The sequence below is a fragment of the Monopterus albus genome, unplaced genomic scaffold (assembly GCF_001952655.1).
Source record: "Monopterus albus unplaced genomic scaffold, M_albus_1.0 scaffold141.1, whole genome shotgun sequence".
NCBI lineage: Eukaryota > Metazoa > Chordata > Actinopteri > Synbranchiformes > Synbranchidae > Monopterus > Monopterus albus.
Genome location: NW_018128021.1, coordinates 95,173 through 112,599, shown reverse-complemented (window position 1 = coordinate 112,599; position 17,427 = coordinate 95,173). Strand labels below are relative to the sequence as shown.

Sequence of the window (17,427 nt, the reverse complement as noted above, 5' to 3'; positions counted from 1 at the left end):
AGAAACTTCTCACACAACATGCTGTCACTATGACAACCAGGCAGAATCATTTAGCCTGATCTCTTGCCATTCCACACAGCACAGAAATCCAATAGCATTTAAGTCTTATGCACCCAGGCCACCGATTCACTCTGCAAGGTTTTTAATACATTTGCAAATAAGGTTCATAGGTGCACATGGTGATTTAGTAATTTATTTATTTATTTAATTTGTAACTTCCTTGGCAGTTTTATTTTGGAGGACGCTTCAGCTGCCCACATAGACCTTGGGGTACAGAGTCAGGCAGCTTTAACTATGTGATTAGAATTATGTGTACCTAGGCTATTTTTGTCCCCTCCTTAAATTTGTTATTGTTAGTTCAAAACCCCTCATTGTAGCGCAGTAGTCATGGGGGTTAATCTCATGTCTCGTATTTTTAAAATTCACCAGGCTATTGCAATACTAAAACAATACACTCAGCCATTTCAAAATTAGCCCTAAGAAGAGATTTCTCATTTTGTGACTTGCCTTTCTTTCTCTCACCCTTTCAATTCTACGTTTTGTCTTAATTGAAAAATAAACACAATATGCTCTTGAATATGATTTTAGCCACCTAAATCATGAGGGGGAGCTGATGTAATTCCACGTGCTGTAGCATTCGTGGCTGTGTACATTTAAAGCATTTTCCCACAATTTCACATCAAGATTTTTAAATGTGGTTCGGGGGCGGTCGATCACGGTAAAACTGCTTAATGAAAGAAAACAAGAGAAATTGTTAATGGCCGAGTCTGCATCTCAGCCCAAGTCCTTCCTCCAGATTATTTTCTACTTTGCGTGCTATCACACACAGACGCTTCCCTCTTGTATCAATGCGTGATTGAAGGGAAACTTCTTTTGGGAAGTGCGGGACTACTTTAGGTCAGCTTCGGCAAGGAACACTCCTAACTTACTGCAGACGACTACAATGGAATGCCCTTTAGCGCGATATACGTTACTATTCAACAAAATACAATAAACTGTGTCTTGGTTGAGCACATTTATCGCAAGATTGTTATGTTTTTACTACGCCGCGGAAGGATCTAACTTTCTCAAGCGAGGGTCGACACATCCGCCCAGTTTTCCGATGTTTCATTGCCCCCGAGTTAAAAATGGAGTTCGATTAAAGCAGATGTCCACAAACTTCTGAAGGAAATTTCAAGTCCCTGTGATTTTAGCTTAGGCGTCAATATTAATATTTGAAAACCGCGGTCCTCTTTTTGGGCTTTGGATGCCTTTACAGCAAATTACTCGGACACGTTGACGGAGCAACGCTGCACAGCGCTTTTTCAAGTACTGTCCTGGACCTGAAGTTGGCGAATGGATGCTCGACAGCCAGCCATAAATAACCTGCCAAACCTTACAGTCTACAACATTTTGTAATTTCCTTGCGGATCTATATACATTTTTGCAAACCGTGGATTTGTGTTTGTTGCAGAGGATGATACGGATAGCTCATTTGTTGTGGTCGGATTTTACTTCCAGGGAGGATAAAATGAATCAACGGTTGTCATTCCTCCTCGCGATTTAACATTAGTTCCAGCCTGCAAAGCTAACGTTAAGCTAGCTTCACTTGGTTTTCACAGGGACGCTTAGTTAGGCATGCACCATTGTACGTCGTTTACTTACTATCCAAAATAGGAGTAATTTCTACATGTGAAGGAAAATGGTGATATTTGTGGTATTTTATCCCGCCGTCACTGCGCCGTCGATGCTATTGCTAGGATTTGGATCCCCGTGAGGAAAAAAATGAGTGAAGATTCAACAAATCCAAACAACGAGTAAGTACTGTTTATACACTTTATTTACATACACAGCATACAGCTGCAATAGTATGTCCTCACATATCTTTTTATGTTAATACACGCTTCCCTCGGTGAGCAGTACACAGTCATAAATGACGTTTATAAACGAGCAATGGAGGTATTTTATCACCTTACTTTACCGATATCAACAACAGGAAACACAGACTTATGATCTTTTGTTTGTACTAGATTGTAAGATAATAGAAAGGTAGGTGGATGGATGGATGCATAGATTACACGAGCTTGCGAAGAACGTGATAAGCAATGGCATAGGCCCATAGTAAAAACAATTATATATATTCATATATACATATATATATAAATGTAGCAAACGAACATGTCTGCTGTGATAATTCATAGCAGGGCACTGTATTTTGAGTATGTTAATGGTTGCAAATGTATGCTAATATTAACTGGAAAATGATATGCCCATGGTATTTATTATTGTTTTAAAGTTTTGCATTTACTTTGCAAGTTAAAGACAGCAGTAATCCAGGCTAAATATTATTTTATATAAGTTACATGCCAATCAGTACATCATGATCCCATAGCGTTATATTGACAATCTAGATCTGTGTGTAGTTGTCGTCCGCCATGATTTTGGAACATAACCACGGATTAAAATTGTGTAGATCATGTTGGTTTTTCCGTCGAGCCTTTCTTTAACAAAAACCCTTTCGAGCCGATTGCGGTTATGTCTGCGTTGAAAAGCTGAAGATGCCATTTTTTTTTCTCAATCACCCTCATTTACATATCACAATCTCCATTCATAAAAACGTTTAAAAGAGGCGTCACATTCACGCCCAAATTCCGACAAGTCACGGATGTCTATTGTAATCGGTACATGAGGTGTTTTTGTACATGTCTTTCCCATTTCCAGTCGCGTTTTGGTATTGTTTTAACGGGCCGATCCCTTGTGTGCGCTTGTTGACAGTCAGTGAGAAAGATCTGCTTCGGGAGGTGCTGCGGTCACATGATCCCCTCCATTCATAAAGTACCTGCCTGCCCATTCACAGCACTGTACACTGTTTCGCATTGCACCGATCATCACACAAAGATCACATTTCCTGCATTTACTGTACAACGCATCAAGTAAAAACACCAGAGCTCGTCTCTGGGCGTTTATTGTGCATAAGCCTCGAACATGTTTTATTTAACCGACTGTTTCTTCACTAGCTCAGAGGATTTTCTTTGATGTATTTGATGAAGTCAAGCCCTTTTCAGCCATTTACAGTGCCATGGTTTAATATTCGAAACACACCCATGTTTTCCCCATTCTGTCTGTTTGGCCTTTATGAAGCTGATTGGTTTAATGCATGGAGATTTTGTCCTTGAGCCAATCTTCAGTTTTTTATGTAACATATGTCATGCAGTTCTTTGTCCTCCCGTCAAGCCACACCAAATAGATTACAGTTTAACCACTCCCTGTCAGTTAATGAGATACTGTTTTATGGAAATTCTTATAAACTGATAACGTATGATTTTAACTAAAATTGTATAATTTAGAATATCTTATGCTAGTGCAAAGTCTGATCCTGTTAACCTCTCGTGAATGAGATCGCAGTGAAATTTAACCATTCCTAAATTTGATGTGACTCCTTTCAGTAACATTAGGGACACATCACAGAGCCAAGGCCCCACTTTGGGAATTACTGTAGGCTACAGATCATTAGCAGTGTGTGAACTACTGATGTTTCTGGGTTTCTTCCACTCTGCATGATGGCAGCAGCTAAGATGGTGAAGCAATTCAAACGTTGTTGCTATGATTCCCCCACCTTTCTGCCTGTTGTATGATTCATAGTAATGGAGTGAACAGAATACTGATTGTTGGCTGAATGGTTTATTTGTGCTGAAGAGGGTCTCCTCAATATAATTTTTCTGACTTAGCTATTCCCCAGAAAATCTGACATTATGCCTTGTGCATTGTGTGTGTGCGTGTGTTTTTTATTTTTTTATTTTTATTAAGCGTTAGGGATAACAATCGCAGTTGTATGTCCCATTTTACATTGTGACACTGTGCTGTCTTCAGTTAATAAGATGAATTCAGGTCTTTGATGAGTCACTTACCTAATTCTTAAAGCCTTTTCTTTAATAGATGGGAAATGTTTATATAAACCCTGGGTTTCTGTTGACCTGTGCTTCTGCGTGTTCTCCTGTAGCCCTCACTGTAAACATTTAATTTAGAAATCTTCACAAAATGTGTGACGAGATAGTCATAAAGTAGTTATGTCTGAATGATGGGTGGTAAACCAGACTACACACAGCATACCCTGTCCTGAGAACATGCTACTTGGCCTTGGTGCAACTATGTTGACAAGACTGAAATGACAAGAAGGCACATAAAACCTTGTCAGAGTTTGGTTTGCGTCTTCTCTGAGACGTGTGGTGGTGTGTGTAAGGCTATGGTCAGGTGATAATGTATATTATAGTCTGTGTGGGCCTAGAGACTGAGTTTTGCTGAAATTATTGCATGGCCTCATTAATTTGTTTCAGTGAAGGTCAGTTCTCTTAATCCTCCATTAAACATAGGGTATGGCCTCGTTGTTTTGGATTCCTGCAGTGCTATGCTATTGTCTTTTGCCAGTGAGGTGATTCCTCTCTCTTTGTCCTCTTCCTATCTGTGTGATTGATTTGACAACTCAGTGTTTTATCTGCCAGGGTGGGTGTTGTGATCTTATCACCTGAGGGCTGTTTTGTGCTCCCATTCCTGTTGCAGAACTTTCTACACACATTCCCCCCAAACAACCCCAATCATGTCCTGAAATGACAAAGGGAGACAGCCACTTCAGCTGTTACGGCTAGTGCTTTATGGCCTGGGTAATTGCCTATATCCTTTGGCCCTTATGTTAAACTAAATTTCCTGGACCTTTTTATAGATGGTATTATTTGGGGTTATTGCAAGTTGTTGGATATGACTTTCCTGAGCACTTTAGATTTACTAACTGCCCTAGTCTAAACTATAGACTACCTTTGACAAAGTCTGCTGAGCTGAACACATCTTTGGTTTTGCTTCTGTATTCTTTGGGGGAAGTGTTGCTTGTGACTATAGTGGTTTACACAGGTCTGTGAAATGTGCTATTTGACAAGGGTACTTGTAACAGCATTTTACTTTACTGGCTGCTAGGCACATTTTCACATTTTAATAGATTTAGGTGTACATAGTATATTGTAAATGTTAAGGTTTCTTCACATTAAATCTTTCTCTATTTTATCCTTTTTACTAAAACACTGTTGCATAATCCTGAAATGTGTTATGTATGTATATATGTTATGTATACAATATTTGTGCCCGTGTGTGCTGGTTCTAGCTACTGTTGTGTTTGTCTGATTAAAGACAATGATTCCCTGTATAACCACAGGGCTTGGACTATCTGTAACAGAGACAAGCTAACAAACTGAACAGGCCTTGTATAGTGGTAGACGGTGCCATTCCCATGGCCAGATTCAGGGCTGGATTCTGTGTATTTTAAACCTGAGCCACTTCCCTCTTATAATTTTCATTTCCTCTTCAAGTATTTTAGGAGCATGCATAAATGTCAACAGTGTATCTGAAACATATTTCAAACCAGTTTTGTTATTTTTAAATACAACGACCTGGTGTGGTCTCAAGCTGTGGGTATAGGCTGTGAAACCTACATTAAAACACTTCCTGGTTGTTCTGTTTGTTTGTTTGGTCTGCATCACATCCAGATAGCAGAGCTTGTATTTATTTCTTTGTCAGGGAGGGCCTCTGATCTTCACAGACCATATCTCAATGCCTCTAAGAAGTGCTTTTAGCACTAAGTGTCTGAATTGTGGATATTGTTTTCAGTTGTGCTGCATGCAAGAGCATGAAGGCTGGGCCTTGTTGCGAACTCTTTGCTGCAGCCAGGCTGAGATGTTCTTTCCTGTGAGACCACAGACATAAAAGGGCACAGATGTAAATCCTAAACCTTGTGTCTTTGAGTGAGTTTCCACACACTTTGAAAACAGGAAGGGGTTTCTGTGTGTGCGCTCTTGTGAGTTTGTTTCTGTGGGAACATTTGGCGCATGTATGTGTTTCTGATCGAGATAAGCCTGAATCCTAGATGAATGATTTTAAGCAAACAACTTTATATTATCACATAAATGAATGAATGAGTGAAGTTTTTAAATAGGACAACATTTGGAGGCCTGGAAGAACATATACTTTTATCTGCTCAGTAAACGTTTGATCTCATGTTGTCCTGTCTTATGGATATATTGATAACTTGGAATAGACTTACTGGGTGGTAAAAGCCTTCCTTGATTTTTCCGTTTTCTAGAGGCAGAGATCCACTAGAAATCTACATGAATGTGAAACTAATTCACTTGCAAGATGATCTAATAGGTTGGTTTCTAACATTTATGTTGATGGCGATGATAATGTAATGTTATTCCCAACAGCAGAGAATGATGGGCTCTGTCATAGCAGTTTTGGGCCATCATCATGGTTTAGTGGTTTATCTTTCCCAAGTTGCTCCTGAGATGTATTGATGGATTCCCCCACAGCTAGATGGCTGCCTTGTCCCTCCAGCTTCCCTTGTCCCCCTTGGATTTAGAGTAACTATGATGAGGAGACTCTTGGCTCCCTGGGGACTACTCTTACATCAAAGTAGACCAGAGACGCTGCAGCGGTCGAAATTTGTGGTTACTTTTTTTTCTTGGTAATTGCAAGCAAAAGGTTTTAATTTTCCAAATGCTTGTGGTTCAAATTAAGATCATCTCAATATGTGGCTTTGATTGATGTATGAGAATAGTTTTCTGGCATTTGATATACATATGGGATTTTTTTTTTTTTTTTTGATTTATAGTTCCATAGCTTAGCGGAACCTAGAACATTGTTGTTGGGTTTGCAATAATGGAGGTGTTGGTTAGAAAATCATTGTTAGAACCTTTGTCTGAGTGAGCAGTTTTGACATTCATTTACTGGTTTATAACCCCAACTCAAAAAAAGTTGGGATGGTATATAAAATCAAAGTTAAATCTGAAAATAGTGATTAATAAATGATTTTGTCCTGTATTTCATTGGAAAACAATTACAGCAGCACATTATTTGATGTGATACCTCATCAGTTTTGTTCTTTGTTCAAAATAAACACTCACTTCAATTTTGATGCACATTCCAAAAAAAAGTTGGGACAGTTATATTTTAGGGCCAGTTATGAGGTAAAGGAATGAAATGATGATTCCATTTGAAACAGGTGATGTCAACAGGTGACTGGAATCATGATCTGGTACAAATGTGGCATCCAGGAAAGGCCGATCCCTTTAGGAGCAAAGATGGGCCGAGGACCACCAGTTTGCCAACATGTGTAAGAAAATTATTGAAAGGATTAAAAACAATGTTCCTCAAAGAAAGATAGAAAGGGATTTGGATATGTCACCCTCTATGGTGCATAACATAATCAAAAGATTCAAGGAATCTGGAGGGATTTCAGTGCGTACAGGGCAAGAGCGCAAGCCTAAGCTGGATGACCGTGCTCTCCGATCCCTCAGACGACACTGCAGCAAGAATTGTGCCTCTTCTATAAGCGATATAACCACATGGGCTCAGGATTACTTTGGCACAGCTGTGTCAAGCACTACAATATGTAGTTGCATCCGACTGCTCTGGGCTTGGAGGCATCTGGGACGGACCATCACACAGTGAAAACGTGCACTGCGGTCAGATGAATCAGGGTTTCAGGTCTTTTTTTGGAAGGAATAAATGCCATGAGCTTTGGACCAAAGATAAAAAGGACCATCCAGACTGTTACCAGCAACAGGTTCAAAAGCCAGGGTCTGTCATGGTCTGGGGCTGTGTCAGTGCCCTTGGCAAAGGTAACTTACACTTCTGTGATGGCTCCATTAATGCTGAAAAATACACAGAGATGTTAGAGCAGCCTATGCTGCCTTCAAGACGACATCTTGGGGATGTTTATGCATATTTCAACAAGACAATGCTAAACCTCATACTGCACACATTACCAAGGCCTGGCTGTGGAGGAAAAGGGTGCGAGTGCTGGACTGGCCTGCCTGCAGTCCCAACCTGTCCCCAGTAGAGAATGTGACGCATTTTGAAATGCACTTTAAGACTTGTTTGCAACAAGATTGGGACAAAATAACACCTGACCCACTTAATCACTTGGTGTCCTTAGTCCCTAAACATCTTTTAAGTGTTGTGAAAAGGAATGGTAACATCACACCATGGTACATGCTTTACTGTCCCAGTGTTTTTTTGGAATGTGTTGCAGGTATCAAAATTGAAATGTTTATTTTGATCGAAGAATAAAATTGATGAGGTATCACATCAAACAATGTGCTGCTGTATTGTTTTCAATGGAATATAGGGCACAGATTTACACATCACTATTTTCAGCTTTTAATTTTGATTTTATACACCGTCCCAACTTTTTCTGATGTGGGGTTGTAGGTCTGTCTTTGATTTGGGCCACAGGCTAATTTGACCCACCAGCTGCTGTGTGACACAGATGCTACCAGAAGTGATCAGTTAATCATATTAGGTGATACTTCTGTGAAAGGATGGCGGTAAATGTGAAGTGTGGATTCGAGGTGTGGTGCAGCAGCGGAGTAAATTTGTCCCCCCCCCAGTCAGTTGGTAGCTAAGCTGAATGTTCTTGTGAGGGAGATGACTCACCAGCAGCCTGAGGTGTTGAGAGGAGAGAGGGCAAATTTCTCTTTCTATAGTCGGTGTATTAGTTTTCACTGCAGCTAATGTAGCAGACTTGTGGTGCAGGCTTGGGTGTTTCTTTAGGCATTGTCCCATTGTTTGTTCTGTTTTATTAATGGATGACAGACAGCCCCTTTAAAAGCGTCTTGTTTTGGCCTTTTCATAATTTGCATTGCATCCATGTGAGGTCATGTTGGTATTTGTTTTGGGTTTGTCTGTGCCCTTGAGTTTCCACTGGTTATTTAGGGGATTTGAACCGTGGCTAATTGGCTTGCTAGTTTGCACCGTTCAGATTAGATGCACTGCTGGAATCGACGGTCGAGTCCCAGATTGCATGTTATTTATTTCTTCAGTGAGGCGTGATCTCAAGGAAGGAAACTGCACCAATTTATCCTCTTTTAACTTTAGTTCTACATTCCCATTTGTTAATGTAGATTTTTGTCATAGAGTGAAATATTTTGGTGGATTACATTTTTACATACTTGTGACTACATTTAGATATTTCAGAATTTTCAGTTTCATTATTTCTTTGAGCTGTGACTTGTGTAGATCTTTGGGTAAGTTGATTCACAGCGAATACATCGGGCTAAAGATATTAGCAAAATGTAAAAGTATAATTTTTATCTGTAATACCAGGTATTTTTGTAAGCAAAGCGAATGAGTCTCACACAGAATAGCTTTTCACGCCATCACCCATTCCTCCCTCAGCTTTTTTTTTTCAGAGGGTAATCTATAGAATCAGATTGGGATAAGGAGCTTGTATGTATTTTCCCAATGATATTTTAACAATTTATTTCCTCCCTCCTCAAAAGTCCTACAAGCCAAATTGGCCTAGTGGAGCTTGACCGAGCTTGACAGCCTTCCTCTGGTTTTGATACAGGGGAGAGATCGGGAGGAAAAGGAGTGATTAAAAAGAGGTTGGGAGGACTTTTCTCCTCTTTTCTGATGCTAATGAAAGAAGGAATGGTTTTCCAGCTTTTAGCTTGCAGAGTGTGTCTCCCCTGCAGCATGCTCCGCTGCCTGGACATTGTGGGAGGACAAAACTCCAGGCCCTGGATCCAATAACGTGAAATTTCAGCAGAGAAGCGGCCATTGTGTATAGAGAGGCAACCGGGGAGGGGTTGGGTAGAAGGGGGAGACGGAGCGAAGGAAAGGGAGGGTGACTTGGCAAGCACCCAGGGCTCAGGCCACATCCTTTCTCTTTCTCCTCTCCTCCTACACTCTTCCTCTTCCTTCTCCTTATTCTCCTCTCCTTCCCTTATTCTCCTCCTCCTGTCTTTCTGTCTTTTCAGTGTCCTTCCCCCCCCCCCCCTCCCTTCCTCTCTACTCCACTCCCCTTTGGGATGGGAAGCCCTAGGCTGAGACAGGAGCAGAGCATGATGGTATGCTGGAGCTCAGCAAGCCATGTGCTGGAGCAGCGGACAAGCAGCCACTTTGTCCACTTAGGAAATGGTTGTCCCAGGATCCCCCTTCTCCACTACACACTGGGGAAGGCAGTCTCCAGGCCCAGCCCTGCCTGGTCTGCATGTGCTCCTCCATCACGCCTTCTATTTTGACAGTTTTATTTCAGGCGGAATCTAAATTCCAGCTTAAATCACAGTGCCTTGTTTGCTTCCTGCTTTCTCTGTAAAGGATATTTGAAATAATAAGATATTATTAATTCCTTCATTGTGAATCAAAAAGGCCATAGTCTGTCACCTTGGTTTCCACTCTGTTCCTGTCCACTGCCTCCTCCCCCTTCAGTCCTTCTAGCAAGCCTCTCTCTGTTTTTCTCTCCTGCTTTTTGGTCGGAAATGAAGTCAGTCATCCAGCAGAATAACTTGGAATAATTTGGAATGGGGGGCTCCTTTCTCTCCAGCTCTCCCTCCTCCTTCCCCCATCTCTCTCCTACTTGCAAGGCCCAGGCCAGCTGATCTGCTTCCGCTCTCAATTGTGTGTCCAGTCAACTGTGGGCTCCTAGCAAAAGACGTGGAGCCCAGCCTTTGTCTTCACCATCTCGCTCTGAACTCTCTCTCTCTCTCTGTGTGTGTGTGTGTGTGTGTGTTGCAGCAGGTTGCACTCAGATATTTTTGTTGACCGCTTACTGTTTTTATTATAAGAAAGGAAAAAATCTTTTCTATCAGGAAGAAGAAGAGGAGCAGGTGGAACCTTTTGTTCTCCATGTATAAAGATTTTGGTAAATGGATTTAGTTTACTTGTTTGGTGTTGGTTTAGTGTAGTAGTTGGTCTTCAAAGGTGTACTTTTGAGAGTTGATTTATTGGTTTCTTTGCAGTTTTACTAAAGTAATGGTCAGTATTTTTTTAGGTATATGTGGATGTTTTAAGCTAGATGCAACACTGCATGTATACACAGTCCACTTAACTTCCTCTCTGGGCCCAGCCCCCTCCCTGTGAGTGTCATAGCTGCTGGCATGTGTGTGATGGTTGGTCTGAAGGGTCAGGCCCTGGTCATTGTGCTCTGGTCATGGCTGAGCGACACCACCGCCTGCCTTCTGTTCACCCCAGGGACCCCTGCCTGACTGACAGCCCCTCCTGCACCCATCACCAGCATCCTTATAGGGGGCCATAGTGGGGTGTAACAGCAGTAGTGTTTCTCTCTTTTATTGCCTGTTATACTGCTCAAAATGCATTTTTCTGCTGTGGCAGGTGTTCTTGTGTATAGTTAAGCACTACTTCAGCAGCACTGTTATGAGGTGCAACCAGAAAGGGTGTTGCTTGGAGGTTGAAAGGGGAAAGTCAGTCGTGCTTGTAGTTTTGTGGCAGTTTCCCATGACCAGTTGTTGCTGTGTGAGCTTAGGGCAGCATGTGAGAGAGAAAACAATTACAATTGCAATATAAATACAACAGGCTTAATAGGAAATGTATAATATTGGTAATTTAATAATCCCTGTATCTGTTATTGTCCACCATTACAAGTTATTATTTATGTATGTAAAATAGTTCATTATCTTTGGAACAGTTCGCTTATTAAGTGGCATAAAAATCACAGCAATGTTTGAAAATGTCCCTGGAATTATAGCAGTTATAGTTAACAAAGTAATAGTCTTCTAATGTTGTTCAATTTTGGTTGCATATTGAATCCTGCTGAGAATGTTGTTAAGTGTTCTGTTTACCTGGTCCAGGTATGTAGGACTTAGAAATGTGGAAATTGATTGGCTGGGAATTAACAAACCATGTAATATTTGGTAGCTTTTTTATAACACAATAACTGATTAAAAATCAGAACCTTTGGCTAGACTTTAACCTGCAATAGCTGATTTTTCTAGTCACTTGGGCACAATCAGAAAGTTGTAAACACAACACTGAGCAGGTTCAGTCTTTTTTTTTGTGCTGAAAGCTGCTGTCTGCTCTGGCTGACACTGAGAGCAGTGAAGCTGAGGGTCAGACAGTGAACTGAACCTTGGCTAGGTAAGAGAGCCTAGGCTATGTAAAACTGAAGGGAGCTTCAGTCTTTCATCACTGTAATATTGATTATAGCCACTTTAAAGGGGTAATGATGTTCAGTATTGTACATAATGTATGCATAAAACCTGGCTTTTGAAATTCAGTATATTGATGAATTGCTGAAGTACATTTGCTTTTAGTCTTGAAAAGAATTGTGTGTTTGAACAGACTAGATTTGGCAAGAATTAAGTGTGTGGTTGTCAAAAAAAAACAATCTTTTGCCAGTTGGTTTATTTTTGACTTACCCATATTTATCATGTGCATCAATCTTTCGAGGTAACTTTGGTCAACTATTATATCAGGTGCCAAGATAACAAAGCTTTTACGTAAAGAAAAAAATAGCTTCAGATTTAATGCTCACTGACTCTTAGATGAATTACTAACAAATAACATGGGCACTGAGGTTTGCCAAGGGTGTGGAAGACAGGAGACCAAAGGTTAGCCTTGTTGAGTAGACCAAGATGTAGAGACAAGAGGCAGTAAAAGGGAGGATGCAGCCATTTTCTTTTCTTTGACGCAGGAGCCAGTAGTTGACTATATTGCATGTTGTCAGTCAGTGACACAGTTTCATATTTGGCCACTGTCAGAGATGGAATTCTTTACAAAGTGTTTGAGACTCTGTTACGTCATTGAGTAATGTGTCACGCTAAGACATCCGGCAGTCACATTCTTTATTCTCTTTACCTGTCTCTTTCAGCTCTCAGATCATTCTCAGTCTTTAATTTGTTACCAGGAGTTCCTCAGCACACCCTGACCTTTGTTATTTCCGGTGGCTCAGTGCAGTCTGTTATCTAATCAGGGAAATATCTAACTTTGGGTGAAGGGACAGAGAAAACCAAAGGAGGTGGGGAAGGAGAGAAATGGATTGAAGAACAGATAAATGTTAAATTTGTACTGCTTATTTGGCATTGTTTGCACTGTTTGTGCTGTTAGTACTGCTTATTTTGTTATACTAGCCTTATGTTGGTTTACTGTTTATTTGCCCCTTGCGCATTGAGAGCCGCTCTGCCAGAGTCAAATTCCTCCTGTGTCCGACACACCTGGCCAGTAAAGCTGATTCTGTTTGATTCTTAATTTTTATCTATAGTATCCCAATATGTTGCGATACAGTAATACATTTTTGGAATATTTGCGCCATTATAACAAAACATTCAGATGTGATAGTGTGGTAGAGCTGTTTCCTTTATTTACAGACTTTTTTAGATTTTGGATTATTGTATCGTATGGCAGTTGAGGCAATTTCCAATCTGGGGTTCATTGACATTTGAATGATGATGCATCTGTTTTGTCTGAAAAAAACCTGAAGCTCTGTGCATTATTGTACACACTGCCTCACATCAGCTCTCTGTGAACATTTGAAACTTAAAGCTTATGTTTTTCTTCAGTTCCATAGATGTTAGGCTATATACTATATTATAATGTATTACCCTAAGGACTAAGACAATCAACAGCATTTGCATGGGAATTCAAAGCGAAAGAGGGCGATGTGAGGTGAAGCCCCCTGCATTATAGTTTAGTTTGGAACTACCTGATTTAGAGCAGAGTCCAGAGCCTGAACTTGGTCGCATGGTCACTCACCCTCCTGTTGTGGTTAAATGTACACTGACAGCTTCAGACTTTAGAAAGCATAGCCTGTATTCTGTTACAAGACACACTAATACCAAAATATACATTTAATCCAAATCTCAATCTTTAACTTTGCCCCTTCACTTTCTATTTTTAGATTTGTTGCAGATTTTAGGCCAGCTTGTTACTAGTAATGGCTTATACCACATCCCAGCTTGGCCCATAGTTTCATTTGTTTTAATTAATGTCTCTATCTAGTGTGATGTGGCCTGTGTTGAACTTTCAGTATAGTCTGTACAGCGTGTTCCTCACTACTCTGTTACCAGCCATTTTGTGCAGGCTACATGTACTGTGCTACAACTTGTTTATGCCGTGGATCAACTGTACGTGGGTTGATATTTGATGCAGGCTGTGTGGTTCTACTGGCTGTTTTAGCAGTCCTGGTGATAAAAGGCCCTCAATGAAAAGACCACGACTGAAAAATATTAGATACAAATTTTGTTCACTAACAGCATTGTTTTTCTTGTCTTCTTCCTGTGTTGTCTTATTCCTTCCACCCTCCTCATCTTCCTCCCTTCCTCCTCCACAGTGACAGTTATGCGCGTGTGAGAGCAGTGGTCATGACTCGGGATGACTCCAGCGGAGGGTGGCTTCCCCTGGGGGGTGGAGGCCTCAGCTGTGTCACCGTATATAAGGTCAACCGGGCAGAGGACAACAGCAGCACCCACAGTGGAAGCAGCGGATCTCAGCCCCTGTAGCCTCAGTCCCAGCCCCAGCCCCAGTCCAAGCCCCAGTCCCAGCCCCACCTCTGTGGAGTTCCACATCAAGGGCGAGAGGCTCAAAGACAAATTGGTAAAGAAACCACTTGCTCACATATGTGAATAGTGTCTTTATACACTACACTGCATACAGTCATATACCTACTATACAAGTAACTAGCTAGCTGTTGCCTTTGTTCTCTCTGTTATGTTGTCATTTTTTCTCTTTCATGCACATTCAGGTATATAAATCAGAGCTGGTGTGTTTTCTTGGATGGGGTCACCATGAGCCCTCCTTTACCACACTCCCTTCTCTCTGTCTCATTCACTCATATATACACACACACACACACACACACAGGAAGGGGTTGTTTAGCTTTCCTCCATGGCGCAGGTATCTGAAAATAGGAGCGAACTGCGTGATGCTGTGATGCATGATGACATCATCAGGGAGAAGGGCAGATTACTCAGGAGAGGAGAATGTGTCTCCCACATCCCTCATCCCACAAAGACCCTGAAAGGGACCTAAAGGATGGATTAGGGGCTGGAAATTCACACTTCGGTTTTTAATGAGTACACAAGTATTTGCCTACCGTTTACATTACACGTAAACTAAAAGGAAATGCTTATAAAGATTGTATATGTCAGTAAATCGAGCCAGGAAAATGCTCCTGATTAATTTAACAATTAAAAAATCCCAAATGTGTACATGTGTAAAGCATTCTGTATGGTTAATATAGTAAAACTGATTGATATTTTGGTCTATAATCTATTCAAGAAATTTAAAATTAAATTTTTAAGATTGTACATTACATTTTAAAATTAGCAGAAATCATTTAGTTAAAAAAGCTGTGATTTTGTACTATGGCTGCACCTAACAGAAGATGAATCAATATTTTCATTATTGATGAATCTACTAATTATTTGTCATTTTCTAGTAAGAAATTGTTGGAACAAGCTTCACAGCTTTGTCATTTATTTTGTCCCAAATCCAAAAATACTCACTTAATTATCTTGAGCCAAAGAAAAGCCACAGATCTCACATTTGAGAAACTGGAGGCAGCGAATGTTTGACATTTTGTCAGAAAAATTATTCAACAGCTACAGATTCATTTTAATTTTCTGTCAGTCAGCTAGTCAGTCAATTGATTAATCCTTTCAGTCTTAGTGTAAAGTGTACAGACTAGGCATTGTCGTACTCCCAGCTGCATTGTAATTTTTCATCCCAGTTTCTCTGTAGTCATTGTACACTGGCCGGCCACTGTAATAGTCACACCTGTACAATTATATGCACTAAGGTGCAACACTTCTACCTAAACGTCTGTATTTATGAAGCTCAAAATGTTTGTTTTTGGTAAAATTGCATAAATGTTTAAATTAATTATATTATCCATTATATTCAGAGGCGGCACCACAGGTGGCTGCCTCGGTTCTGTACCGGAAACACATTCCTTGTGTGTAACATACTTGGCCAAATAAAGGTGATTATTATATTCTGACCCTCTCATGTATGTAGCTGGGGAGGATAAAAATATAGAGATATAGTCTGGTGGCTCCCAATGATCCAACATTAAGACGTTTTACAGCAAGGCGTCTAAATCACCTGTTTTTGAGTTTGTATTTACTGCGCGTTTGTATTTTACACACTGTTATCCAGGCATTTGGGTGGCACAGGAAAGGTGTGACCGGAAAGCTGTTGTTCCGATAGGATATAGACATGGCTCAGAGACCTCGGCAACTGTTTTGGGATGTGGTAAAACACTCCTCTATCAGCACAAGTGTCTACCCCCAGCCACCACAACAAACACCCATCCATATGTAGGTCTGTCGGGATGCTGCCCAGTGCCAGGGTACTGGTGTCAGCCACAGCGCTACTGACAGTCTGAATAAGAGAGTGATGAGCCTCTCCCAGAACACAACAGTGGCAGAAAAAAACCACATAAGAATATGTTAGCTAAAGTCAGAAAAAATGCAGGACAGTAGTACTTGTTACCACAGTACTGTTTAAAACAGCAATGTCACAAAAGATTATAATTATGTTGTACGAATGAGGCTGAAGACCGGAAAGAGATCTACGGCAGAGCTCCTGAATGTTTGAAAGGCTGGTAGTTTTGAGTTGTATAAAACACAGAAAAAGAAAATGCTCTTTGTTTGTGCATGTGTGTGTGTGTGTGTGTGTGTGTGTATATTTTTCCGGGTGTTATAATTTCCATGTTTTAGTTCAGTCACAACTTGACAGAAAAGAAAAGCACAATGACATCTCCCATCCCTGACAGGCACCTGAGCTAGGCTGAGGAACACAGCTAATAGATGCAGTGGTTTTGAAATCAAAAAGGCACCATGTCAGCTGATCAGGTCACATAAGATGTGAGACGAATCAGGAAAAGTAGTAGTTGAAGAGCAGGAAACAGAGGTGGAGCCAGATAGACCGGAGATAGAGGGGATCTGTCTATAAGCGCAGTGATGCGGCACAAAGTGTACTAGTGATGACTCAGCTGGCTCTCCATATAGCTACCAATCACTCTCCTCCTTGCCCTACTGCCCCCCATCCCCCCCTCACTCTGATTCTCTGACTCTCTTAAAATACAGATCTAATTGGCTGATGATTACTTACCATACTGGTTCTCAGATTATGACAGATCTCTTCCTAGCTCTCTGCCACTCCACCTCGCTTCCTGCAGTTCATAGTCTGTGACTCTCTCTGATTCATGCAGCTATGAATGTGATGTATGTAGACCAGGCTTAATCTGGGGCAAGGTCCCATTAGGCAAAGCTGTTTGTTACTACTGTTAACCTTGTCATCAATTGATTGCGTTGGCTTCAAGTCTTAGGTGTGGGGAAAAATGTGTATCCACTTTAACCAATGCCTGGTGCTAAGCCTTCAAAGCTCAGTGCTTAAACATTATTGCATACCAACTTGTGTGCTCTTGTATCTATATTTTTGATACATCAGTACCTTGAAAATTATTTTTATAGGATCAAAACAATCTTTTTCCAAGGTCATTATGATAATAATATATAGTATCCCTTTACTGCAAAGATTTTTATAGAACTGTCTTGAAATGATTATCTGGTTGTAATTTTAGTTCTGATGGCAAAGGCAGTATTCATAGATTGTAGCCTGATTCCCCCTCCGGTTTCTTGTATGCTTGTCAGCTCAGTCTGTCTG

The 17,427-nt window shown here is 40.8% G+C and overlaps 1 protein-coding gene across 1 annotated transcript in view; it reads left to right on the top strand.

Moving 5' to 3' along the window:
• The first annotated feature begins 884 nt into the window (after positions 1–884).
• The window catches only part of spred1 (sprouty related EVH1 domain containing 1), a 31,850-nt gene continuing 15,307 nt past the window's right edge, over positions 885–17,427 (top strand). The window contains exons 1-3 of the mRNA XM_020614024.1: positions 885–1,796; positions 14,090–14,210; positions 14,302–14,352. Coding sequence (XP_020469680.1) covers positions 1,765–1,796; positions 14,090–14,210; positions 14,302–14,352 — 204 coding nt within the window. The 5' untranslated portion in view covers positions 885–1,764. The remainder of the gene's footprint in view (positions 1,797–14,089; positions 14,211–14,301; positions 14,353–17,427) is intronic.